The sequence below is a fragment of the Lipomyces tetrasporus genome (assembly GCF_029532465.1).
Source record: "Lipomyces tetrasporus strain NRRL Y-64009 chromosome Unknown POJ06scaffold_5, whole genome shotgun sequence".
Lineage (NCBI taxonomy): Eukaryota > Fungi > Ascomycota > Lipomycetes > Lipomycetales > Lipomycetaceae > Lipomyces > Lipomyces tetrasporus.
The window spans coordinates 684,765-709,135 of record NW_026611600.1 but is presented as its reverse complement, the minus strand read 5'-3'; the positions used below and the strand labels follow the sequence as shown (position 1 = coordinate 709,135).

General features: G+C 49.5%; 11 protein-coding genes across 11 annotated transcripts; 7 read left to right on the top strand and 4 right to left on the bottom strand.

Annotated features, from left to right (window-relative positions):
• Positions 1-535: 535 nt before the first annotated feature.
• POJ06DRAFT_197090 (uncharacterized protein) lies at positions 536-1,392 on the bottom strand (the record flags this gene model as incomplete). The annotated part of the gene is made up of 2 exons (XM_056185060.1): positions 536-1,293; positions 1,353-1,392. 2 exons carry the CDS (start codon positions 1,390-1,392, stop codon positions 536-538), a joined length of 798 nt encoding a protein of 265 aa, XP_056043891.1.
• Positions 1,393-1,665: 273 nt separating this feature from the next.
• Positions 1,666-2,491, top strand: POJ06DRAFT_252702 (uncharacterized protein). The gene is made up of 3 exons (XM_056187557.1): positions 1,666-1,803; positions 1,866-1,927; positions 1,991-2,491. The coding sequence occupies exons 1-3, from the start codon at positions 1,710-1,712 to the stop codon at positions 2,426-2,428; spliced, it is 594 nt and encodes a 197-aa protein (XP_056043890.1). The 5' UTR covers positions 1,666-1,709; the 3' UTR covers positions 2,429-2,491.
• Positions 2,492-4,488, bottom strand: POJ06DRAFT_252701 (NLI interacting factor-like phosphatase-domain-containing protein). The gene has a single exon (XM_056187556.1). It carries the CDS (start codon positions 4,373-4,375, stop codon positions 2,882-2,884), a length of 1,494 nt encoding a protein of 497 aa, XP_056043889.1. The 5' UTR covers positions 4,376-4,488; the 3' UTR covers positions 2,492-2,881.
• Positions 4,489-4,835: 347 nt separating this feature from the next.
• Positions 4,836-7,583, top strand: POJ06DRAFT_301111 (uncharacterized protein). The gene is made up of 2 exons (XM_056190732.1): positions 4,836-5,351; positions 5,401-7,583. The coding sequence occupies exons 1-2, from the start codon at positions 5,173-5,175 to the stop codon at positions 7,430-7,432; spliced, it is 2,211 nt and encodes a 736-aa protein (XP_056043888.1). The 5' UTR covers positions 4,836-5,172; the 3' UTR covers positions 7,433-7,583.
• A 2,115-nt stretch (positions 7,584-9,698) lies between these two features.
• On the top strand, positions 9,699-11,137 carry POJ06DRAFT_268030 (uncharacterized protein; the record flags this gene model as incomplete). Its single annotated transcript, XM_056189285.1, has 3 exons — positions 9,699-10,173; positions 10,223-10,619; positions 10,675-11,137. 3 exons carry the CDS (start codon positions 9,699-9,701, stop codon positions 11,135-11,137), a joined length of 1,335 nt encoding a protein of 444 aa, XP_056043887.1.
• A 90-nt stretch (positions 11,138-11,227) lies between these two features.
• POJ06DRAFT_104382 (uncharacterized protein) lies at positions 11,228-11,681 on the top strand. The gene has a single exon (XM_056183956.1). The coding sequence runs from the start codon at positions 11,318-11,320 to the stop codon at positions 11,648-11,650; it is 333 nt and encodes a 110-aa protein (XP_056043886.1). The 5' UTR covers positions 11,228-11,317; the 3' UTR covers positions 11,651-11,681.
• A 27-nt stretch (positions 11,682-11,708) lies between these two features.
• Positions 11,709-14,186, bottom strand: POJ06DRAFT_222578 (uncharacterized protein). Its single transcript, XM_056185656.1, has 2 exons — positions 13,032-14,186; positions 11,709-12,976 (listed from the first exon to the last, which is right to left on the bottom strand). The coding sequence occupies exons 1-2, from the start codon at positions 13,953-13,955 to the stop codon at positions 11,954-11,956; spliced, it is 1,947 nt and encodes a 648-aa protein (XP_056043885.1). The 5' UTR covers positions 13,956-14,186; the 3' UTR covers positions 11,709-11,953.
• Positions 14,187-14,281: 95 nt separating this feature from the next.
• POJ06DRAFT_222575 (uncharacterized protein) lies at positions 14,282-17,946 on the top strand. The gene is made up of 5 exons (XM_056185655.1): positions 14,282-16,177; positions 16,229-16,333; positions 16,384-16,436; positions 16,492-16,615; positions 16,668-17,946. The coding sequence occupies exons 1-5, from the start codon at positions 14,491-14,493 to the stop codon at positions 17,753-17,755; spliced, it is 3,057 nt and encodes a 1,018-aa protein (XP_056043884.1). The 5' UTR covers positions 14,282-14,490; the 3' UTR covers positions 17,756-17,946.
• Positions 17,947-18,237: 291 nt separating this feature from the next.
• POJ06DRAFT_281490 (uncharacterized protein) lies at positions 18,238-20,376 on the top strand (the record flags this gene model as incomplete). Its single annotated transcript, XM_056189953.1, has 1 exon — positions 18,238-20,376. One exon carries the CDS (start codon positions 18,238-18,240, stop codon positions 20,374-20,376), a length of 2,139 nt encoding a protein of 712 aa, XP_056043883.1.
• Positions 20,377-20,809: 433 nt separating this feature from the next.
• Positions 20,810-21,963, bottom strand: POJ06DRAFT_268026 (ATPase, V1/A1 complex, subunit E; the record flags this gene model as incomplete). The annotated part of the gene is made up of 6 exons (XM_056189284.1): positions 20,810-20,840; positions 20,896-21,015; positions 21,070-21,233; positions 21,304-21,570; positions 21,748-21,825; positions 21,934-21,963. 6 exons carry the CDS (start codon positions 21,961-21,963, stop codon positions 20,810-20,812), a joined length of 690 nt encoding a protein of 229 aa, XP_056043882.1.
• A 516-nt stretch (positions 21,964-22,479) lies between these two features.
• POJ06DRAFT_290314 (magnesium transporter NIPA-domain-containing protein) lies at positions 22,480-24,183 on the top strand (the record flags this gene model as incomplete). Its single annotated transcript, XM_056190338.1, has 2 exons — positions 22,480-22,740; positions 22,936-24,183. 2 exons carry the CDS (start codon positions 22,480-22,482, stop codon positions 24,040-24,042), a joined length of 1,368 nt encoding a protein of 455 aa, XP_056043881.1. The 3' UTR covers positions 24,043-24,183.
• Positions 24,184-24,371: the final 188 nt, after the last annotated feature.

Sequence of the window (24,371 nt, the reverse complement as noted above, 5' to 3'; positions counted from 1 at the left end):
TAGGTGCATCGGGTCCTGTTGACACGACGCCGCTCTCAGCTCGAGCGTCGCCGTCATCAACACTACCAATGCCAACAGATACTTATGTGGTAGTCATCAATTCCTGTGGCTTTCTCGTTGCAGAGTCCAGAGAACACGCGCTGGGATTGATGGCTAGTAATGTTGGATTACCGTCGTATTTCGTGAGGTTCACGTCCAGTCAGGATGCGAATATGTACGTGCTACAGCATGCATTGTCGCAGATGACAATTTAATGGGAGGGACTATTCAGCGTTATGGAATTTGCATGTAACGACCTTTGGGGCATGAGAAATGAAATTGAATGACATGGGAATATGTTTTGCATGATTGGGGTTTGGATGCTTGGACGTTGATACTTGACAATCTTATTTGGCATCACACACCGAGCACCATGAACAATACTTGTAATGACTGCGATGACACTACTGTATCAATCAATAATGTTATGTACCGTTTACCGTTAAATCTGTCAATATACTATCGCAGCGCACGATTACAAATGTCCTGCATCGACTCACATCTTAGACACCAAATGCTGTCCGCCATCAAGTGGGATAACTGCACCGTTCACATACGAGCCAGCCTTACTGCATAGGTACACAATAACCCCTTCAATATCTTCCGGCAATCCCAGGCGTCCGCGAGGATTAATCTCCGCGAGGAGCTCGCCGCCAACCATATTAATCAGCCCCTGCGACATCTTAGTGGGGAAGAATCCCGGGGCAATTGCATTAACTGTAATATTCCGCGGTCCCAACTCGACGGCCAAAGACCTTGCCAGATGGTGTACTGCCGCCTTGGATGCCAAGTATCCGTAAGTTCCCCCGCCGCCATTCGACGCTACCGACAAGCCCGTGATGGACCCAACGACAATCACACGAGCCGGATCCGATGCGTCCCCGGATTGCGCAAGTAGTGGTGCAGCAGCCTGGACCGTCAAAAATACGCCCTTAACATTAAGATCAAACACGCGATCAAACGCCTGTGCAGGATGGGACTCCAGCGGTGCACCCCAAGTCGCGCCAGCATTGGCCACGACAATGTCGAGCTTGCCGCAAGAATCCTTCTCGATAAACTCAAACACGCGCTTGATTTCGTCAGGATTCGCGAAGTTCCCCGCGATTGCGACAGCTTTGCCGGAGATTGTTGGATCGCCGTTTAATTCTTTTGCTGCTTCGTCGCACGCCCGACCAGAGCGGGACGAAATGTAGACTTTCGTGGCGCCGGCTGTTAGAAGGCCATGTGCTGCATACAGACCAAGGCCACGGCTTCCTGTAGCGAGACAATTAGCATACCTTATGACCGGAAGCATTTATCGCGGTAGTCAATACCGCCAGTTACGAGTGCAATCTTATCCCTAACAGAGAACATCATGCGAAATTATTCACTCGGCAGAGAAACAGATTCAGCTAAGGATACCGACAAGTCACATTGCACAATCAGGCGTCTGACAAACCGGCAAAATTGCTCGTAGGAGTGAGCTAGACCCACATTTATACAGAAATTCGGTGGAGAAAGGCCGGGGTAGCCTCATTGGGTTGGGAGTTTGGCAAGCCGAGGCATCTTTGTTCTCGAGTCCCAAAGAGGAATAGCTTGTACAGTCCGAACGCATTGCTCCTATGTTAACCATCGTACTAACCTTTCAGGATATTCAGTATATTGCAATTGCAAACCCTTCTCAAGTATCGATGTCACACCTACGGAAAGCCTGGAAGAAACGATTTCCTGAAATAGATCACTCTGACAGCGAAGGTAGCGATATTGTCTATTTGGATGAACAACGTATGATCCAGCGTGAACTGAAATGGCACCACTCCATGATCACTAACCTAATATCTGCACAGAACAGGACGAATTAATAGACTCTTTACGACTAGAGAATGAGACTATAAATCTACGATATCGGGTATGCCAGTTGTCGTGATCCGCACAAGGGCTTCATATGTGTACAATTCGCTGACCTCTGCAGACTGCGTTCACTATAATAACGCTGGCGCAGACACCAGTATTCCTCCTTCACCCAGTTCTCAAATACCAAGGCAAGCACATACTCACAATTCTCACGCTGAGCTCTTTGCTCGTGACGGCGTTCATTATGCACACAACGCCTGTATCAATGTCGGCACTGTCTGCCGCCATCGCAGCTGACGCCGCCAACGCAGATTTATTTGCTCCATCGCCGCGGTTTAGACTCGCGAATGTACAAATAATTATCCTGCTGAACGCGGTGTTGGGCGGATTGATCGCCGGTATAGCGTGCATGAAATTTAGCCCATTGATAGGGATCGATTATATCTGGTTTAGTCCACTGGGCTCAATTGTTGCAGTTGTATTAGTACGAGGTTGGATGCGGGAATGCGATGTAGAAAGTCTGGAGCAGTTCAGGTACAAATACAAAGGAGCTTGAGTAGCTCGTTTCTGTGTCTAAGATTAGAAGCGGGTTCCGCTGCTAGCTGTATATAGATGGTGTAAATTATACTTGACTTCATAATAATACATATGCGTACATGCCCAAAAACTTGAATCAAACAAACGAGGACAATATAATTGCTAAAGCCCCACATAATCTTATCCGTCTCTGTGCCTTCACTTTATTCACTCCAGGCAAATTATCAAAACAAATGTACAGAACAGTAGATACAAACAAGGTGAAAAATTAGTAGAACTTGCAAATTTAAAACAAAAGCGACAAAACAGCCCAGAGAATTCTCTCCAATTTATCAAACTCCGCACCATAAAAACTCACACCCTGAGAACCGCCCGCGTAATCATCGTCATGCAGCCACGAATTAGTTGGGGATGAAAAACTATACATAATACATGCAAAAAATAAAACGACAAGTGTAACCATCGTCCTAGGCTATGCAAACGCACTATCGCCCATACGTAGAGAAATAAGCGTTCGCACATCTGTGACGTACCTCATGCCATTCAAAAATGGGACTAAATGCAACAAGTCCAAGTCAGACGGGTCGTTGATCCAGCCTTCGACCGCGATCGCATTGTCTTCATGCAAAAAGTAACTTATCGGCGAATTATCTATGATCATGACCTTGGACAGATCGGGCTCGACAACGGTGATATCCTTGACATATCCGCCGTTGCGAAAAGTGCAGTGCTGGCGATAGTACCGGGCTTTGAAGTACTTGCGATCACGCTCCAGCCAGTCTATGACTGGATCCGCATACTCTTGTACTGATGCCGTGAAAATGACAAGATGGTACCAGCGGGATACCTTCTTGAGAAATTCGTCGCAGTATGGTCGCTTATGGACGTAATACAAAATGGCATGCTGCTTCTCCAATTTGACTTCGACCATATGCCCACTGCTCATGTTGCCGCCTTTTGACATTGAGTGTATAAGTGTCTCGTCAAGATCGAGAATTAAAGTCTTGGGTGCAACATGCTTCGGGATAAGAGGTCGAGGCGGAGGCAGCGATCTGGGGTACTTGGTCGCCCGCGAGGAGAGTGATGAAATAGCAGGAGAAGTAGGCGACTTGACGGAGTTTTGCACCGCTAGAGATGGTGACGAATCAGAGGAAGGCCCAGCTTCGTCAGATGACGTCGAGTTGGGCGATGGATCAGCCGATGGCGATGTGGATTTACGAGCCAGCCGGATCCGAATTGACCGTTGTCGAGATGACGGCGACGAGTATGAAGGTTGGTATATTGGCGGCAGAACTTCTTTAACATCGCCAGAACTATGCTGGTGCGGTTGTGTGCTGTGCTTTTCGAGCTCTGACAACGTCGCGAAAGCGTCAGGATGTTGTAGAATGTCACCTTGCTCGTCTTCCTCAACTATCCGGCCAGATCCCGGCACTGATCTCGTGACTAATTCGTCATCTTCATCGGACGAGCTCCAGTTATGTCCCTCGGACGAATCGCCCATGCTGGCCGCGATCCATTTCTCTTCATCGTAGACTCCGAGCGTAGATCCTAAGATCGTGTACACGTACGTAACGAATCGCAGAATCAGAGATATCGGGAAGAGCCACCACCATCGATTCGGCCGATCCGATAGACGCTGCGATGCTCCCTGACCATCTAAGGGCGATTTCGGATTCGCCAGCGCCTCTCCACTGATGCCATATTCGAAATCAGACAGAGTCTCGCTGTCTGACACGGAGCTCGTTGCTTCACCAGCCGCATTGGCAATGGTCTCGGTCTTGGTCACATTCTCATCCGAAGAGTCGTGCGACACGAGAGCAGCTAGTGGCAACAATGGCCCGGCGGCCGTGGCTGCCGTGGTTCCTGATGAAGGAGGGCTAGAGGACTCTGGTTGTTGCTGCTGCTGTTGGCCAGCGGCGCCTATAACGCGCTCGACATGCGACGAAATAAATTGGATCGAGTTCATCACTCACAATACATGGCAGCAAGTGTTAGATGAGTTCTGTCGGCTAGAGCCAGGCGATGTGCCGCAAACGGCGTTGTATATTGTGGAAAGATTCGGGAGTTGTTGACAGTTGCGCTTCGACACCTAAGTTAGTCCGGCCAGCTTGCCGCTGCGTGTGTGCGTACATTCGGCTCAGCCGCTACCGCGCGCCGAACTCTACGGCTAGCTACGAGCTCACATCTCCAACTCAATGGAGTTGTTACCATTTACCAATGCACACTGGCATTAGTTCGCAGTTCTCTGAATTTAGAAGACGACGTACGTAGCTTCTGACAAAACGTCCAAGAACTTGTCAGAGAGCTAGCCAATTTGACAGCAAACACTCATACACCTTCGCACCCACGCAACCCTAAACCATAACTAGTTAGTGAGCTTTGGCCATCTCGCTGAGCGCGGCTGGCGGGACCGGTTGCAATTGCGCCGCGCTCTTAACAAGTCCAGTTAATCAAGTTAATCAGAGGACGTGTAGTGGTTTGTGATTACACACGACAGCACTACATTTATTGCTAGAGCGTACTTTACTGGCTTCAGTACTGCGTTCTTGGAAACGAGTAGGAGGGAGATATACGGCTGGCGTTGACAGGTCGGAGTTGGCTGCGGATTGTTTCGATTGTTTATCTTCATGGGATCTCGGGAGACAAGTGCGACAGTGCTCGGTGGTCTACATCTCGCGTGGCACTCAAATTCACAGTCTCAGGCCGTGATACGTGGACAGAATTAACGTGCGGGGGGTTGACCCATTCGTTGAAATCGCAACGATGACAACAGTAACGCCGCCGTCTCTGTCATATTTTTGCATTTTCAATCCGACCTATTGTCATAATGACGAGACCTTACAAGACCAAATCTTCTTCTACACATCCCGGGCTGAATCCGTTTCCGCGGATGAACAACTTCGGAAGGTCGGCCTTATCCAAGGCATTATTTCCTTTGCTAGGTGGGTCTGCTCGATGTACTGTTCTCAATGACAGCTAACATTTCGGCAGTGACTTTTCGAATAGGAAACCTGTGGAGATAATAGATACGAGGAAAACCCGCACGGTCATCGTCGAAATAGAGCCAAACTGGTGGCTCGTCGCCTGCATTAACTTCACCCGCATTCAAACGCAGGTGCAAGCCAACTCGCCGGTATCGTCGTCTGCTTCATCGATGACAAATTCCAAGACGAACGGGACAAAGATTGGGCAAAATGGTGGTGATAATGGAGGACGTGGTGGCGCATTGGCGTCCTTTAGGCGACGAAAGAAGATGGAGATACGGACGGACTATTCGCGGAAGGAAGTGCCGTCATGCAGTGTAATGCATTCGCAGATCATTAGGGGCTATAGCCAGTGGAAGTTACTCTACGGCCATTTCCCGCCTTCTCACGTGCGTGATGATGCAGTGAGGCCGAAAGACGAGGACGCTGATGCGGACTACAGCGTTAATGAGAAGCGCGAGCCGGATACCGATGACGATATGCACCAATTTCGACTGAACCTGCGCAAATTCTGGAGCTGGTGGCTGCACAAGTGGGAACTGTACATGTTCAGCACTGCGACCTGGGGTGGCACGCTGAATAACAGTTTCCTGGCCAATAATCTAGTGCTGGGATCCGCGCCGACGCTTAGCTTTTCGTTCATGGACTACGCCAGTGGTATCAGGATGTGCGGAGGTGGCCGCATATCAGACTTAACGAGCGAAGCTATTAAAGCGATTGTCAAGCGCGAGGCCAGGAATGGCATGGTCGACCTAATCATTACGAGACTCAACTCGTTTTCCATAGTCGCGCCGGGTGGGAGTCTAGTCCGGTCCGGCGGCGCAGGGGACGCGGCGTCGATCAACAGCGGCGTCGAGAAAGCGATGGGCGACGCAGATTCGATATATTCCACCAAAGACGACGCAGCATCAATAAAGTCGTCGCGGTCGCGGCGGTCGCGGTTCTTTGAGAAGGAATCTATCGCGTCTGAGCCCGGGTCTGATTCGGAGGATTATGGGTGTTCGGCCGCGGACGAGGATACATATGACGAGGAGCTGCGGAACGGATGCGTGTTTCAGGGCGTTGGGTATATGTCTCGAACGAGTGTCGGGGAGTATTCGAGATGGATTATTGACAATCATATTTTTCCCTCGCCAACGGCCGTTGAGGGTGTTAAATGGAGTTTGTTTGCGAACAAAGAGGACCCGATAATTCCTTTCGCTGCGCTCGTGTTCAGTTTCAAGTACGGGTTCAAACGACCGATCCCACCACCGCCGCCCAAGAAGCAAAAGAACAAGAAAACTAGGCCACCTAGTATCATCACCAACGGCGCGAGCGACTCTGCGGCAAGAAGCAGCGGCGTCAACGGTTCGGCGAGCAAGAACTTGACAAATTACTCCAAGTTGGCGATGGAACAGGTAAGGGATTCGTCGTTGGCATTGATCCATCGTGTTACGTCTGGCTCGACGGTGGCAACGTCAAATACGACTGGCACAGAGAAGAAGAAGCAGCAGCAGAGGGAATTGAAGGATGATTTGTCGGATGGCAAGTTCATGGTTGGGTTTCAGGGGGAGCTGGAGAGTGATATGTTTGACGATGAAAGCGAGGCGGACGATGAGGATGTGGATGCGGTCGGGCAGAAACTGGAGGTTACATTTCGGGAGGTCTATATTCAGCGCAGGAAGAAGAAAAATAAGGACAAGATGGCGAGCGTTGTGCAGCAAGCACAGGAACAAGAAGCTGACAAGTCCAGCGACACAATAGTGCCATCTACGTCGACCGCAGGCAATACCGCCAAACCTGAATCGGCAGTAAACGGTACTGATCACTCGAACGGGTCGTCTCCGAAGTCAGTCCTCAACAGCGCGGCCACTCAGAAACTGGAACGGCTGTATGTTGTAATCTATAAACGGGCTCCATTCATCTTTTCTGCGTTTTTCGACCCGGCGACTGGTCAGGGCTCGCTGAGTGGGGCAGAGTATTATAGAGCCCTGCACTTACGCCTTGGATCACTGGCCGAGCCGATATTTGAGGACTTGGAGAACGCTGGTGCAGTGTGATCAGCGATTGTGAGTTGGGTGAGGGAATTGTGCTTAATGGGTGGGGGTAGATATATATGTGATAATCGGGACCGAGGGTATTGGATTTAGGTTGTTTGTTGTTGGGATCATCCGGGCGCGGCGTGGGATCATAGAGTACGGTTTTGTGTACACTAGGTATCTTACATTTTGTATCATGAATCAATATGATCTACGAGTACAATGAAACAAAAAAATTCTGTCAACTCATCGGGGGGTGGGGACCTTGATTTAGAGGTCGATCGGTCGATCACCCAGGTGGCTTGCAGCGATCCCCGCGCACTTAAATTTTTAGCCCGAGACCACTGAGTGCGTTTAGCCGGAGCTTGTCGAAAACGCGGGGTATGACAACCACCGCACAGCTCTACCAATTATTCGGTCGAGGCGTCCGAGCGGATGATTTAATAGACAATATCGGGAAATTAACAAGCGAATTTTAGACTGTAGAAAACCAGATTATATACGATTATTAATTATCCGGATCGACAGGATGGTGGTTTGGCCATGCGGGCCAGTCAATATAAAAACCTAGTTAGCGTTGTTGTTTTTCCTTTTCTAGCCACATAACGTTCACCTGTCGACTCACTTGGCATGCACTGTGATTTATTCGACTAATGACTGAGGGTGGGGCGGCCGGTGACTTGTGCGGCTAGACTGCTATTTGTGGGCATTCCGACCCCGGATATCCGATGAGCCGGGCAAAACCGGCACCGGCTTGGGCGGATTCCCGGTTTTCTTATGACAAAATTTTCTCATTTTGCTGGCTTAATTGCCGATACATCCGGGCATTGACAGTTTACTCGCGAGGTGTTGTTCTAGGAGGTTCTACGATATGGTTCCGGATAGAAACTAGGCTATAACGTAACTTCGCGAACAGGGGTCAAGGCAGTGGCGGAGTAAGATCTTTGTTAGACTATGTCTTAGTGGAACAGTTTGACTGTCGACGGCCGACTGTGTTTTGGAGATTATGTCGCGGTCTACATTGTGTGAACAAGCCTTGCTGGTCGTCAGACAAGTCGTTAACGAACATCGACACACACACGCACACTCTCACACTACTAGTCATCCCAAGGGCGACGACACGAGTGCAGCTACCAGAGGGAGTGTAAGGCGCTAAACCAACAATCGTCAGCCGACGATGCGGAAGAAGCGGTAGCTGACGTGTGTTCGTGGTGGTCTCGAGGCCTTGTAAGAGACGCAGAGTGGTGTCATCGTGCCTTAGCGCAGGTGCCAAAGTGGACACGAGCTGTTCTGTGTCGCCTTTAAATCTGCCGTCGTGTGCGCCGCGCGCCACCGCTTTGCTTCTATTTTCGGATATCAAGGCCACTTCTATTCGCGTATGATGTATGACAATCATACAGTAATCCTAGATCAAGCGAATTAAACAAAGAAGCCGAGCTGGGGCAAGACCGTTTGGTCAATGATTGATCGACGCCGCGTGGGCGAATGTTCTGATTTTGCCAGAACCGGCAGCGCACGTGCTGGTCCGGCGTTGATTTTGCTATCTGCAGAAAATTATCCTTTTGGTTGTACTCAGCTTGGGATTAGTCGTTTCGACCAAGCCGCAAGCTCGAAGAATATTAGAATCTTCGTATGTTAGTGATGGCATATAATTAGCTGAGATAATGGTCATGGCTATCACAAACAGACAATGTAGAGTTCGTAACAATACTCTATGAAAGCTCCCACAAGTTCTCGTGCATTTAGAATTCCACAGCATTACGTCTTCAGCGCGAATCTGATGATCCATTGCTGCCGTGGTGCTGTCTGTACTCTGTACTCTGTAAACTGTAAATGTCATCTGTTTGTTCGCCTCTGGTCATGCTTTGTTGATGGCATGACAATGGCAGTCATATTGACAACTGATCGCAACACTGAGTTCGACTGAGTCGCCTGTCGCGTCGCAGGTGTCCGGGGCTCCCCGGTCTATGTCGGCGGACGGGGTTGTGGCAGAAATGCGCAGCAGCAGTGGTGCTGTGCGCATGATGACGTATTCGCTTGGTCTGGCCGTGTGGCTAATGCGGCACGTGTGGCAGCCGTGGCGGTGCGCAGGAAGCAGAGTGGGATAGGCTCTCGCACGCTCCTGCCTCAACACTCACAACAGTTAACTATCTCCCGCCCCCCGCCCTTCCATCACCTCCTTCGTGTGCTCGCTGCTTCCCATTTTTGCTCTCCTCCACTCAAACGCAAACATCTCCACACTGTACTCCTCTGCGTCCTCTGCTCGCGCATCGCTTTCGTCTATACCATGTCTGCGCGTGGCTTCCTACTTTCTGCCGTCTTCATGGTCGGCCTCCTATTCATCTATGCGACGCTGCCAACTTCCACACCCTCGCCCTCTCTCGTACCCTTCTCGGCTGTGATCACGTCTCCACAAACGAACATCAGTTTCCCTGCCCGCCCTGCAGCCTTCGGCCCAAGTTTGCCGTCGCTCTTACCAGATGACGGTTCGTCGTCCGACGACGACGGCAACTCAGACGGCACAGCTCCGTCCGCCGCATTTTCCGGCCCCATTTATGTGCTTGAATCTCACGGTTGCGTCTCCCGCAGTTCAGTGAGTCCAGTCGAGGCTGCTCCCGACCTGCGCGACAAGATTGCCCTTGTGCTCCGAGGCGAGTGCTCGTTTTACGAGAAAGTTCTTAACCTCCAGAGTTGGGGCGCCGCGGCTGTGATTGTCGGTGATGTCGAGGGTGCTCGCGGTTTGTTGACTATGTCAGCAAAAGGTCAGTGATATGCGGTGCCAGACAAATTATTCGTATTGACAGGCAATAGGCGACACGCATAAAATCCGTATTCCATCTTTTTTTGTTTCCCATTCGTCCTATGTCCAGCTGGCCTTGCTAGATACCGTCTCCATTATCCCCTCACAACCTCCTTCACCAGTCCTTGACACCCTTCTCTTCCTCCTAGTTTCACCTCTACTCTCGCTCTCGCTCATTTATGCTCTCCTGATCTTCCATCGCCGGTACAAGCGCATGCGCGACCGTGCCCCCAAAGCCTTTGTCGAGAATCTGCCAACCCGTATCTGGGGTACGGAGACCAACACGAACGGTCGCGAAAAATTGTGGGGGTCGGCTGCCGAGTGCGTTATCTGCTTGGAAGATTACGTCCCCGGTCAGAGCCGTGTTATGCAGTTGCCATGTGGCCACGAGTTTCACGCTACTTGCATGTATGTCGTTCGCGTACAAAGTTGCTCCCTGTATTTAGTTCTGACGGAAAATTAGTACTCCCTGGCTTACTCTGCGCAAGCGCACTTGCCCGATTTGCAAGCGAGACGTTACCAACGCCGCCGGCGAGCAGGTTCCTCTGCTTGCGTCCCCTCCAGAAGCCGGCGATCCAGATCTAGAAGAGTCCCGGCAACAACACCTCCAACAGCAGCAAATTGCCGAACTGCACAGCGGCAGCGGCTCAAGCAGCCGGCGACAAGACCTGATAGAACTGAACGATGGAGACGAGATTGACGATCTGTACGATTCGAGTTCCAGTGTCCGTTTGGAGAACTTGACATCTTCGAGTGACCGGTCATCGATGATGGACGAGCCCGAGACTGCCTCCAGGTCATTAGCGGTCGCGCTCCGACCGTCTATGCCATCATCACCTACCGTCGAATCTTCATCACATGTTGTTATAGAAGCCCCGACTGAGGCGTCCGAGGCGTGTTCATCGTCGTCAACGCCATCGCCATAAAATGTTTGCATAGAAGTCGTGTCACGATAGAGATTCATTTTTTCTTTTCATTTTGTACTACTACTTTCGTCGCTTGTTCCTATCTTCGTTCTATGGCGCGATCTGTGGGTGTTTCTTCTCGATTGTGGTCTTCGGCGTTGTCGGCTTAATCTTACACGTTTATACTCCACTAACCACGATATGTACACGGTTCTTCATACAGTTCCTTTTTTTTTGTTTGACACTTTGTTATGGCTATGTGTTATGTTATGTGCACTGAAAGTTCGTTTAGATGTATCGTTAATCTCTCTTTCATTCAGAGTGGGGGGCAAAACGGTGGAAATACGGTGTCTTTGGTCTTTTTTAATCTTCGAACGGGATGGGAGCTCGGAGAGTGTAGAATTCTGTTCAAAAGCTGCTGAAGAGCAGAATTGCTTTTTATGTGTATTTAAAGTTGACATGTTGGTTTGTTGTACGTACGCATTCGTTTTGTGTTATTGTATAACTTGCATTTGGTTTTTATTATGTGCTTAGTTAAAAATATATGGATATTCATCATGACATACAATTCGTACCTAATGTCATAGTAGGATTGATAAGGGAGTGATTGATGTATTATATATATATATATATACAAAGACAGAAGTCGCGACGAGGGAAGGCAAAAAAGAAGTACACTCTAGATCGGCAAAAAAAAAACAAAAATATGCAAAATACTGTCCCGAAACTGAAACCGCAATGACACAAAAAAGAACAAAAACCTGAACGCACTGTTTACATCCCAAGAAACCCGGTAGCAATTTGTTTTGGTTTATATATAAACAATTAAACTCTTTGTCATCGCCAGAACCGGGATTTTTGCCGGGCAGCCTTTCCGACAACGACAATCGGCCTGACAATCGCCGCGCCGCGCAGTCCACCGCTTGCACTGCCGCCGGCGCTGCTGGATCCATGTCGCGGGTCCGCACCATGTTCCCACATCATTGTCACGCGCTGAACCTTTCTCAGGTTTTTCAGCCCGACGACAATGATTGCCCCGACGATTGCGCTCGCAAAGGCTGAGACGGTCCAGAACCCGACACCCGAGTCTTCCATGAAGTTCTTGAGGTTCATGCCGTACAGGGCCGCGACGAGCGCGCCACCGCCTAGTCCTAGCGCGCCGATGGTAAACTTGAGCTCAAGCACCATGAGCGAGTTCCTGTTCGCGTCTAAAATGATATTCACGATCTCCTCGGTCGTGCGCACGTTCGACATTGTTATGTTGGCGGCCTGCACGATCTCGTCGCAGTGCTTGTAGTACGACTCGAGCAGCATCTCGACTTCGGAATGCTGGTCGTGCGGACGCGCAATACCGTTGAGCTTCTCGGACAAATACATGCCGGCCAGATCGTCATCTTGTTCCAAAACCTCGTTGATCGCGTCCCGAACAAGCGTCGCCTTCTGGAGAAACTGTGCCAGAGCTTTGCTCTGCACGAGCAAATGCCGGAGCTTTTCTCTGTCGATATTGTTCTCGAGATCGGCCAAGATCCCGGTGACTATCGTCGTGTGGATTTTCATTTCCGCGTCAAGTGCAGTCACGACCGAGATGAGGATTGCTTCTAGCGCCCGCATTTCGTACGGCAGGCCGCCCATCGCTTTGCTGCCTTGTCGGAGCTTGCCTTCAAGATCGTACATGAACACAGATTGCGTTTGGGAGTCGGTCGAGCCGTAGGCGTCGAATAGCAGGACCATATCTGCCTTAATCAGGGCGCGAATGTGGAGCAGGTTGATGAGGATGGAGTTGTTGCGGACGAGGATGGACGGCATGGTCGTGTAAGAGCCTGTGTCGAGCTTGCGCAGATCGCGGGGTAGTAAACCGTGCTGGCAATGTTAGCGACCTTGCAGGACCCCCCTGAAACGGAATCAAAAATCGTACCTTGCTTAATAACTCCGATTTCTTGAATTCTCCAGATACAACAGTGACGTTCCCTTCCAGATCAAATACGGTACACCGCACAAGGTTGCCCGCCGTCGTGGCCTTGTGCATCAAACTTCTTTCGAGAAGCAATTCTTCTATCGCAGAGCGATTCCATTTCCGAATACGCATCTTAGGTGCATGTTCTGTTGATTCGGATTGCTGTGGAGGTTTGCGTGATGGTGGGGTAACAGATTTGAATAGTTTGCGAATCTGATCTTGCGTGGTTTCTTTAGTAGGTGCGTCGGTAGATTTGACAGACTGCGTCCTTGCACTGTCCCCAGGCTTGCTATCTTTAGCCTGTGAATCCGATTCCACACTTGCACCTGATGCCGGCGGCGCGGGCACTGTCCTGCTCGCGTTCTGTTCCTTGATATCACGTCGCCGATTCAGTAGCAACGCACGCAGTTCCGATCCACTAACGCCGACATCTTCTGTCAAAAAGTCCTTCTTTTCTCCCGGATTCTCCATTTTTTCGCCTTGCCGCTGAGCCTTGGCCCCGCCAATTCGTCTCGGCGGCAGCTCAGTTTGCTGTTCAAGTTCAAGCATGCTCGCAGGCTCAGCTGCCGCATGCGCGGAAGATGTCGCGCTCGACAACAAAAATGTGCCCAATTTCGATCGCAGTGGACCAATATCCAAACTAGCCCGGGACGAATGAAGCCCTCGCGAACATACTCGCGCAGGTCCCTGCACCCGCTGCTTGCCTCGACCGCTATACCAACTCGCATCCCGACACGTTCGTTGAATCGCGTTTCCCAATCGCGTCGAGACCGTACATGGGGATATGAAGGCCGATAAACAGAGTGTGCGTAATTGCAGCAACACCAGCCGTGAAGGCGCCCGGCATCCCCGTGAAGTGGATGCCGTGGTCGTGCCGGCCAACATATTCACGAATCTATGCGAATCCTGTATGTCATACAACCTTGTGGAGCTAATGTATCCAAATTCTATAGAAACAGAGCACGGCTGCAAATCAGAATATAAAGATTAGTCATGGTATCCACCGCTGTTTTCGCGGGTCTAGTTGGGATGCTCTACTAATTTCTTGACCAGTCGAAATTTCCCCGACATCCAAAGGTTTGCCAAAGTGGTTTGTCTTGACTATTTACCCGGACCACCTATATTCTACCCGGCTGGGACGCGCATTGTGGGTAGGGGTGCGGTTGTTGAATGGGCGAGCGCGAAGTACATCGCGATTAATATTCTGTGACGGAAGAACGAAATTGCTACGCGTCAACAACGGGGACTGCGGACTCAGTTGTATCCGCTAAGCTTGATCTTCTTCTACAGTTTATATTACCGTTTGTAATGCCCCTGACTTCCCCCTTATAAGACAGCGATCTCGGGTTTGATAACGACGCGTTGGCACCAGGCAATCGTAATCATCAGCCTACGCGCATCGCGGTACCAGACGGCCACTATGCGAAGAAATATTTTAGATTGGTTTACACCTACGAATAACACTCCTCTGGCGAGCTCGTCTGCGAATACTAGCCCGCGAAGTCCACGTTCTTCGTCAAAGAAAGCGAGCAATATTAATACCACGACACGGACCCCGACTACGGGCCGACCGCCGGGAAAGAAGGGTACTAGCTTAGTGAACAGGACGCCAAAGCGTGAATCCGGGAAGCATGTGCCGGGAAACAAGATGGAGATGACTACCCCGTCGCCAAAGGGCAAGTTACAACAGAAGCTCAGGCTGACTTCGAGACAGCCGAGGTTGACCGTTGCTGGAGAATCTTTGCGGTTGGAAGAACTTGATACGCCGAAACTTGCACCGCCAGGGGACAGTCGCCAGGGTACTCCGTCTCCTGTGAGGAACGGCGATGCTGCGTTAGTAGTTAATGGTCACAGTTCGTCGCAGATTACGTTTGGGTCGGATATTTCGGAGATTAGGTCATCGCCGTTACGGGTCATTATCAAAGACGAAAGTGCGCAAGCGAAGGAGTCGTTGGAGGATACGACGCCTTCGAGTACGAGGTCTGTGTCAACGTCAAAGACCGAGGATATACGCACTCCGGAATCGTTTAGCTCCGCCTCAGAGAAGCTGGATGTCGAGACTTCGTCTGTGGTGGTATTATCGTCGTCGGTGACAAAAGAAAGGCCGGATGAGGTCATGAACAGGAACAGTGACGAGGATTGTTATATTATCGAGCAAGTTGAGGTGGAAGTAGAGGTTGAAAAGATTGAGCGGGCCCAACAGGATGACGACTTTCGTGAGACATCTATTGCTCCAACTCAAGAACGTGCAGCAAGACCAATAATCGAGTCGTCCTCAATATTGTCCTCACCGCCTTCTTCCCTGTTATCCTTCACATTGACGAGTCAATCAGCCAATCCAGTAGATTCTTCAGACCCCGATTCGGGACCAGAATATGGAAGTACACAGTCCCCAGAGCCAACTCCAACACAAACTCTGGCTGCACCAGTCGAAGCTGCGCCAACGGCGGGAACTACTGCACCTAAAGACATCCCAACAATAAGCCAGAAACAACTCCGGAGTTCAGCACTAGCATCCATCATCGCATCATCTCGAAGATCCGCACCTTCAGAGTCAGCGAGAACCGCGACGGAATGTAGTTCCGGCTTCGTGATAAAAGCCCCCATCGTTCCCGCGCCCTCACCGTCCTCTGTTATCTCATTCACGCCGAACATGCCATCGACTCCTGAACAAGCAGAGACGCATTTGCCAAAGAAAGCGAATACGGGCCTGTCGTCTTTCCTAGATAGTCTCATCAAGAAATCGGCATCCAAACCTGCTCGCCCTGTGAGGCCAGCAATTCCCTCTGCACTCCGAGACCTGTACAGGAATGCGGCCGAAATACAACGTTTTGATAGTTTAATGACTGAAAGCAAGCAACTCGAACAACAAAATCAACGTCTCGATCGGCCGATGTCTGATGAGGCTTTCGACAACGCCGTCATGACGGCTGCCGTCGGTGAGGAGGATGCGACGCAGATGGCGGAGTTGTTGGCCAAGGCTGAGAGCGAGAAGTCGAAAACCGTGGAGTTTCATTATTTTGATATCCGGAGAGGGGAGGATTGCGAGATTGATAGAGAGGGCTTTCCTGCGCTGCCTGCCGGGTGGGCATCTGAATGCTTGCATGGTAAGATTTTGACGGGGAAATATATAGCTTGGAATTAAGCTGACGTATCAGACGTGGAAATGAGAAATGTGATGTTTGAAAGCGGGTTCGTGAGGGATATGATAGACGTTGAGAATAAGCTGCCGAAGTCAGTTGTTCTTTGGTTGATTCTGGAAGGTAAGTTCCGACGCACCACTGTGTTCTGATATATTGCTGATGGTTGGCAGTTGCTCGTGAACCGAACGATTTTCTTGCGTATTCATATTTACAGACGTTGCTAGTAAGTCTTCCAAGTGTGGCATAATATATGCGGGATGATGTTGACAAAACGCTAGCTGTGCGATGAGATTGTTCAGGTGGATGTGGAGATTCTGGATAAAGTGTTCCTAAATGTCGGCGTTAAACAGGAACTACTGCAATTCGATTCCGAACTGACGCTCTCCCGGATAATAGACAATGGTGAGTGGGCATTATTGGCGGATATTGTAATCGATTTACAGATTGATGTTAGAAAAAGATGTTCGCTTCCGCATTCACAGCATCAGATTCACACTCGAGTTACTCCACGCTATCGCTGCTCGACGCACTTACGAGTGCCACTTCTTCCGCAAAATAATAATCTTCACGATCCGAGCGCTGCTTGACTCTGCCGTCGGCAAATCACTGTACTCGTCCCTTAGCGACCTCTTCTCCGTCCTAATTTCGCGCATTCCACCCGAGAAATGGATTGAGGAAGTAAGAATCTTACTATGTACCATCTTCTCGACTGTCACGGATCAGAAAGAGCGCGTGCGGCTTCTGACATTGATGCCGATAAATCCGGGCGTGAATGCCATGTATTTACGTACAAAACTTGCTGTCGCTTTCTTCTTAAACGACGTCGATGTCATCGCTGATACGATTGCGGATGGTAGGTTACCCATCGCTAAGAGAATATTGCCGGAGTTGCTGTCGAATCCGATGTACAGGCTGCGCGTGACGCCAGGGTCTCCGCAGAGGCCAGACGTGAAGGTTCCCCCGCCGGACGAGGTTGATGATATGCAGGATGCGCAGTCCTCTACTCCGCCTACATCGGGTTCTCCGGATTCAGAGCAGCAAGAGGACTGTATTCATTTGCCGGTAAGCGACAATCTCAAGGTCGTTGTGAGTAGCGACCCGGAGGATGGGACAGACGAGGAGATATCAGACACTACTATCACAGCCGACAACGATGCCGACGAAGAAGATTTTGACGATGACTCAGAAGAAGATGATGACGATGAATCTTCCAAGGTTGACTATGTATTGTTAACGCAGCGTATCCGGTTTCTCAATTTCGCGCTCATGACAGCGGTGCGTCTAGACAAGGATTTCCAAAAGATTAAATTCATAACAGATTTTCTGCGTGAGTTAAATACCAAGATATTTGACCCTCAAGCTCGATTTCCAGATCGCACGGAGGCGAAGGCAGCGATTCAGGCATGTGAGTTTCGATTGTTGTATTCTGTCGTCGGGGGCAAAGGCATACGACAGAGTGTTATTGAGAGGCATTTCGAGTATACGACGCGGACTCAGGCAAATCCACACAAGACCAAGAAGAGAAAGGAGATCGAGCAGTGATAGATAATGAATTCATAGAATCTGCGGGTTCCCGGTTGTATAACAGATTTAGATGTTATTTTTTATGCTGTGATGTATGATTATATTACAGAATCGTTCGTGCCTCAACGAATTAATGATGGATGTCGTGTGTAAAATATTGCGGCTGTAGTTGTCATGATAACTCATATACTTAGCGCGCTGTTAATCCCAGAGAAAGCTCAGAATATCTACATGATGCTCTACAAGTTATCCTCGTAGGTTAGCTTTATATGATTGAAACCCTTTGGATATGGCATCGCAATGCTGTCGAGTCAGATTGACGGCTTTTGGTTGTCGAAATAGGGAGGTTAGGGTATTTTTTCAGGGGTTATTTACCTTCACCAGACGTTTCCGGCCGAGTCATAATGCTGCAATCGACAACTTTCTCTATTGTTTCTCTACAGCTGGTTCTCATTACTTTCAGATTAGTCTTATGCAGCGGTTTAGGTTATAGGTTGAGTATGCAACCGACAAGATCACTCCGACACAACGCATCCGTGCGGTCCGCGGCTTCCACGTCCGTGGCGCAACGCCATCAGCAATCGACCAGTGGAGGTGCGGATAAGGCTTATGATGCTGTTCTTTCAAAAGCGGCAGCTAAACATGCTTTTGAGCTTGCTATTGCGTCCTCTTCTGCGAATGAAACTGGATATACCCATGGTGGTCTGAATACTGGGAGTTCGATGTCGACGGGAAGACGCCAAGAGCGCCATGTTTTCCCGCGCCGGTTGTCGGTTCGGACCGGATCGAATCGTCGGTCTGTACTGTCAGAGACTGGGCTTACTCGTTCAAAAACTGTTGGACCAAGTTCGACCTTCGTGCCCATTGGAGGAAAGGAAGATGACAGCGATAGCAGTACTGTGGGTTACGCGACACTTGCCCGCTCGGCGAGCGTAGGGGCGAACAACTTCGCACGGGCACGGTCCGTTCAGTCGTTCAAATCTGGAGGATATTCGCGTTCGGAAACAATAACTTCACCGCCGTGTTCTCCAATAAGCACTGGATCAATGACAGCTGCAACAAGTAGTCTTCGGAAAGATTCGTTCTTACGAGGCGGGGATGAATTTGCAGAGGTTGGCTATCGAAACAATCCTCGTCTGCGCAAGAAATACGAGAAGAAACTTGCTGCCGCCGCGAAGAAGGTGGAGAAGGCCGAAAGGGCCGAAAAGGCTGACAACGGGAGTGATAGAGGCGGCAATGCGTTCATTAAGGGCGTCAAAAAGATGTTCACATTTGCTTCCTTAAACGCAAAGAATGGTGGGGTACAAAGGGAAGTATCAGATGAGGATGAGAGGGGTACATATTCAGCTTTGACTACTACTACATCTGAATTCACGTCTCCGCGGAGTGTCATTGCGAGTCACGCGCCTATTCCGCCGCAACAAGTCAGCTCACGCCAGGCATACTACAGGCCAGCTAGTCAGGCGGGCTACACTTTTTCTCGCCGCACGTCATTTGCTCAATCGATGCGGAGAGTGCATGTTGATGATGACGAAGGCAGTTTCGATGTCACTACGCCGGCCCTAGGAATTTTGAAAGACAAGACAAACAACAATCTTCAAGACGCGTGGATTACATCACGCATGTCTTCATACGCTAGTACAGACCCGTTCTTATCTGCTGCAGTACGAGAGACACCTTCGCCGCCACCGTTACCGACTACGCAACCACTGCGCCGCAAGCCGAGTCTATTCAGAAAGCCTCTAATGGGACAGATTACGCCTGAGCGCGCTTATTCCACAATAATACGTCGCATTCAGAGCCGAGGTACAGATACAGCATCACACGTTTCGGCCGTAACTGCCCCGGCCGAACAAACAGCTACACTGAGGCAGCAGCATTCAGTTCCCCGTCATTCACCCTTCACGCAACATACTTTGACAGATCTAGACGGCAACCAAGTCGCTGCAAGACAGCTACCAGAGTCAAGTAATGTGTCGTTTGACTCTTCAATCTCAAGCCGTTACCTCAGAAGGGAGGATCCTGCGTTTTCCACAATGAGACTGATAAACACAGAATCACGGCCTACGGCGGCTAGTGCCTTTGAGCATCAGCATCCAGCAACTATTCCGACAGAGAATACAAATTCGCAAAACCCAGTAGCTCGGCCAGACAGACTAAACAGGTTTTTCTCAACTACCAGCACAGGATCCTTAGCGGCTGCTTTACCGCCGCCTCCCACTACGATTCTGACCCCTGCGGCCGTTTCGCCGCAGAGTACTGGCGACACTGCCGCGTCGTGGGCCAACGCTAACCCATTTAGATCGCGGGTCAGACCACAAGAGATATCCAGTCTTTTTCCATACTATGGCGTTACAAGGCGAGCAACATCGACTACCGCGTCCGGAACAAGTCGCTCGCGATGGCATCACTGCCAGGACGGAAACGTACTTGACTGTCCCCCATCTATAGATATCGGTGATATTAATTCTAGCGAAGACGCTGTTATTTTTCGGGGCGGCACGGCGAGCATTAGCCGGTTTAGTACGGCGAGCGAGGGCAGAGCTGGTGAGAGCGAGCACACCGCTGGGGTCGTTGATGGGACGCTCCGAGACTTGATTTCTGACGCAGTGGCCATGCAGTTCGGGCCCGCCTGGTAGAGCACTGTTCTTGAAGTTTAGAGAAGTAAGATTGTTGTGAAGGGAATGTATGATTAGAATGATTCCGGCCATGCCCTGGCACATCAGTATGGCGTCGATTTCAGAATGATGGAATTCGAATATTCTTAGCGTCGATATTTTCTGCTGTTCTCATTTTCATTTATTTTGCAATAAATGATGAACGTGATTAAAATGTTCTGATTATATTATTTGGAGTAGCTTATCGAATCCTTCTCATTGCCACTTTTTGATCGCACTTCTATTATCCACTTCACGGAGCCAAACTTAACGTAACAAATTGTCAATGAGAACGCATAGCATTATATATGACGCGAAAGATCTGATTTACACAACACGCGGGCGATTGAATAAACATGAACCGAATACTAATAGAAAACAGAGGGCGATTGTATAAACCAAAGACAAAGGCTTTTTAGTCGTAGAATTTACGGGTGGGCGATTCACTTAAGTGTATGTTAGATAAGCTAATGTCAAGATCCATTGGGGTTAGGGACATACCCGAAAATGGCAACTCTGATGGCGGGCAGGGACTCCTCGTTCAGCAACTTCAGGCGTTCTTCCAAGGTGTTTGTGACAACAATACGACCGCCGGAACCTTGAACAATGACACCACCGGACCTGAAGGAAATGCGTCAGTGAATTCGCACAAAAATCCATTTGGAATACACGTACGACTCGGACGGAAGGGGCTGGGCCTCGTTGATGCTGATCTTCACGTCGAAACCGGCAGCCTTCTTAAATTCCTCTTCAACAATGGGTATGGCTGTCTTGAGAAGCTCGTAGTCCTGCTCGCGGGAAGAAGCTGTGATGACGGGTTCGTAGAGGACGAACGCACCCTGTATAACCGGTAAGTTATCATTCCACAACTCCAGCAATTACTACCAGGTTATAATCATTGTAACCAACCTCGAGGATAAGGTCTTTCAGCAGGACACAGTACTTAGCGCTGTCTTTCGAAACATTGAACAACTGCTTTGTCCCCTCCTCAAAGACATCATCCAAAACATCCTGTCGGGCGGCAAGGACACGTAGACGAGTCTTGTTGGTGATGTTTGACTTCGTAATTTGCTGCGCAAGCGAAGCTTGCTTCGTCCGGCGCTCGTAAACGCTGTCGATGGTGGAAGTCTCGGACCGGACGAGCTTGGCCTTCTCTATGGCAAACTCCTCATCGGCCTACCGGTACTGTTAGCAATACCGATACAATTCACCATACAGGCCAGTGACGAAGCATGGAAGCAATTGCGTCATTTCAAAGTCAACAAGCACATATGCCTAACTTTTGGGCGAAGACGCTTGCTGCACACACTTTTCGATAACTCTTGTGGCCGAGAATAAATTACTGAAACTCACTTTAATCTGAATCTCACGAGCCTTCTCGAGAGCCTCCTGCTTGATAAACTGAACAAGCTTCTTAAGCTCGGCGTCGACCTGTTGAGTTCGTAGTCAGTCCAAGTGTAGCTTCGAAGGATACTCGAGTATAGTGACCGTCATGCCCTGGAAAGCTCAATTGATAATCGCCGAGGAGATTAAACTTACCTGATCGTCAGTGAGAGCAGTGTTCGACATTTTTTATTACTGTGTAATGCGGATGAGATATGAATAGAGGAATGTTGCAAGAAAGAACAAGACTACAAGGATACAAACGAAGCGCCTCGCGAAACTGCGAGCAGGAGATAGCCGCCCTGGCCATCTCTGGTAGATAATGAACGATGAGAGTGAATGCGCAGTTACGCCCCAAAGGTCCTGTAGTGTCTAACAAGCAGCATAAACGCAGCGGCGTTGATGGTCCCAGATGTTCTGTGCAGAGACGCACTGATTGGACGGCACAGGTGTCACAATTACCGGACTTATGATCCGTAAGCGTGAAACAAACGATGCGTCTCCAATTGCCCAAGTAGAGAGCTCGTTTTGGCAGTATTGCACAGAAACGGCTTAGCGCTTGCCTGTCTCGGCTGGGCTAAATAGTCTAACACGCGAACACCTGCTGCAACAGCGAAATCGAACGTCCAATTTGCAACTTCCCAACGCCCCTCGCTACATTCATCCCCTCCACGGCACCATCAACACACAGAATATCGCACCATGGACGGTGCGTCAGGACAAACGATCGCCATTGGCGTCGTTACCGGTATCGCCTCTACCGCCCTTCAGTCGTTTGGCTTAACGATGCAGCGAAAATCTCATATTCTCGAGGAATCAAAACCTCTAGGTCAGATCCAGCGACCACCGTATAAGCGGAAAAGATGGCTGATTGGTATGGCTATATTTTTGGCAGCAAATATCTTCGGATCCGGTTTCCAGATTACGGCGCTGCCTCTGGTTATTTTGGCGCCTTTGCAAGCGGTACGTGGAATTTGTTGTTACCATAAGGAAATCTAGAGATAGATCCGGTGCAGTTGCATGCCGAGGATTATTTTTTGCCAAGTGATCATTTGATCATTTTATTTGACTGCTTTCGAGAGAGTGCTGATGTTTGGAGACTGTCACGTTCAGGAGTATACCATGGACCTAAAAATAACCCGTACTAACGACTTATAGAGCAGTTTAGTTTTTAATTCAATTTGTGCTACGATATTTTTATCGGAGCCGTTCACTAGATATTCATTAGCAGGTACAATCCTCGTGGCCGCTGGTGCAGTTCTAATCGCTGCGTTTGGCGCTCTTCCAGAACCGAACCACACGCTCGAGGAATTATTGTATCTACTCGGTCAGAAGAGCTTCTTACTATGGTTCGGCAGCACGATAGTGATTGCCATGATTCTTTTAGTGCTACTCCGAATGATGCGAACGTGGAAGCGAGGACATACACATCGTGGAAAGATGGTTCGCGGCATATTTTTTGGCACTATCAGCGGCATTCTCTCTGCACATACACTTCTACTTGCAAAGTCCGCGGTAGAGCTTCTCGTTAGATCTGTCATCAATAAGGACAACCAGTTTAATAGATGGGAAACATGGATTATTGTGCTCGGTGTAGTTGTGATCGCTCTCACTCAACTTTATTTTTTGCACCAAGGCCTAAAACTTTGCTCGACATCTGTTCTCTATCCGTTGGTTTTCTGCATATATAATATCGTCACTATTCTCGACGGATTAATTTACTTCCGGCAGGCGTCGCGTCTATCTGGACTGCAGGTCGGTCTTGTTGCGTTTGGAACGATATTACTACTCTTAGGAGTCGCTGCGTTGTCATGGAGACTAACGCCGGAGACTGCGGTCTCTACCGTCATTAAAGATGATGCCGAGACGATGACCACACTGTCACGTAACCTGGACGAAGATGCGGGTGAGGCAGATACATTACTGAGGACTGCGTCCGATGACGAAGAAGCTATTGTTGGTGCCGTGCGTCGGACTTTGACTGGGTCCACAGCTGTACCTGCACCGCGCCCGTGGACTACGAAAAAATTGGGTTTCCAGGAGCACACCGAAATTTGGAATGAGTTAGAGGACGACGACGCCGAGGAGCTTGATGCCGATGGCAATGGGTATCTAATTCCGGTTGCATACAATGATGAACAGGAGGATGACGAATCGATTTCAGACGAAAGCTTGACGGTCACAACGAGCAGCTCGTCTGGCGCTGCCAATAACTTAGGACCACTCGCACGCTTACAGAGGCTGATTCGTTCGAGATTAAGCTGAAATTTTAAGCGGATTATTTCTTTGGTTGGGAGGATTTGGTTTGGAGCAAGGGTTGTACACAGGCTCAATCAGACTTACATGTATGTCGCTTACGTTTGTTTTCGATTGAAGTAGCTGTTGTTATATGAGAATTGCATTGTTCATCGGTCGGCCGTTAGGTGGTATTTTCTAATGATATGCTAACGAAATATGCGTCTCGCCGAGCTGTTTCGGTTACGTGTTGGCATGTACGATTTTGTATTGGTGGTATCTGCGTAGCTTAAATTTTGTACTTCCCAAGGTTAATAGACGGTGTTGGTAGCATACTGGAGGTTTCTAGATGTTAAACC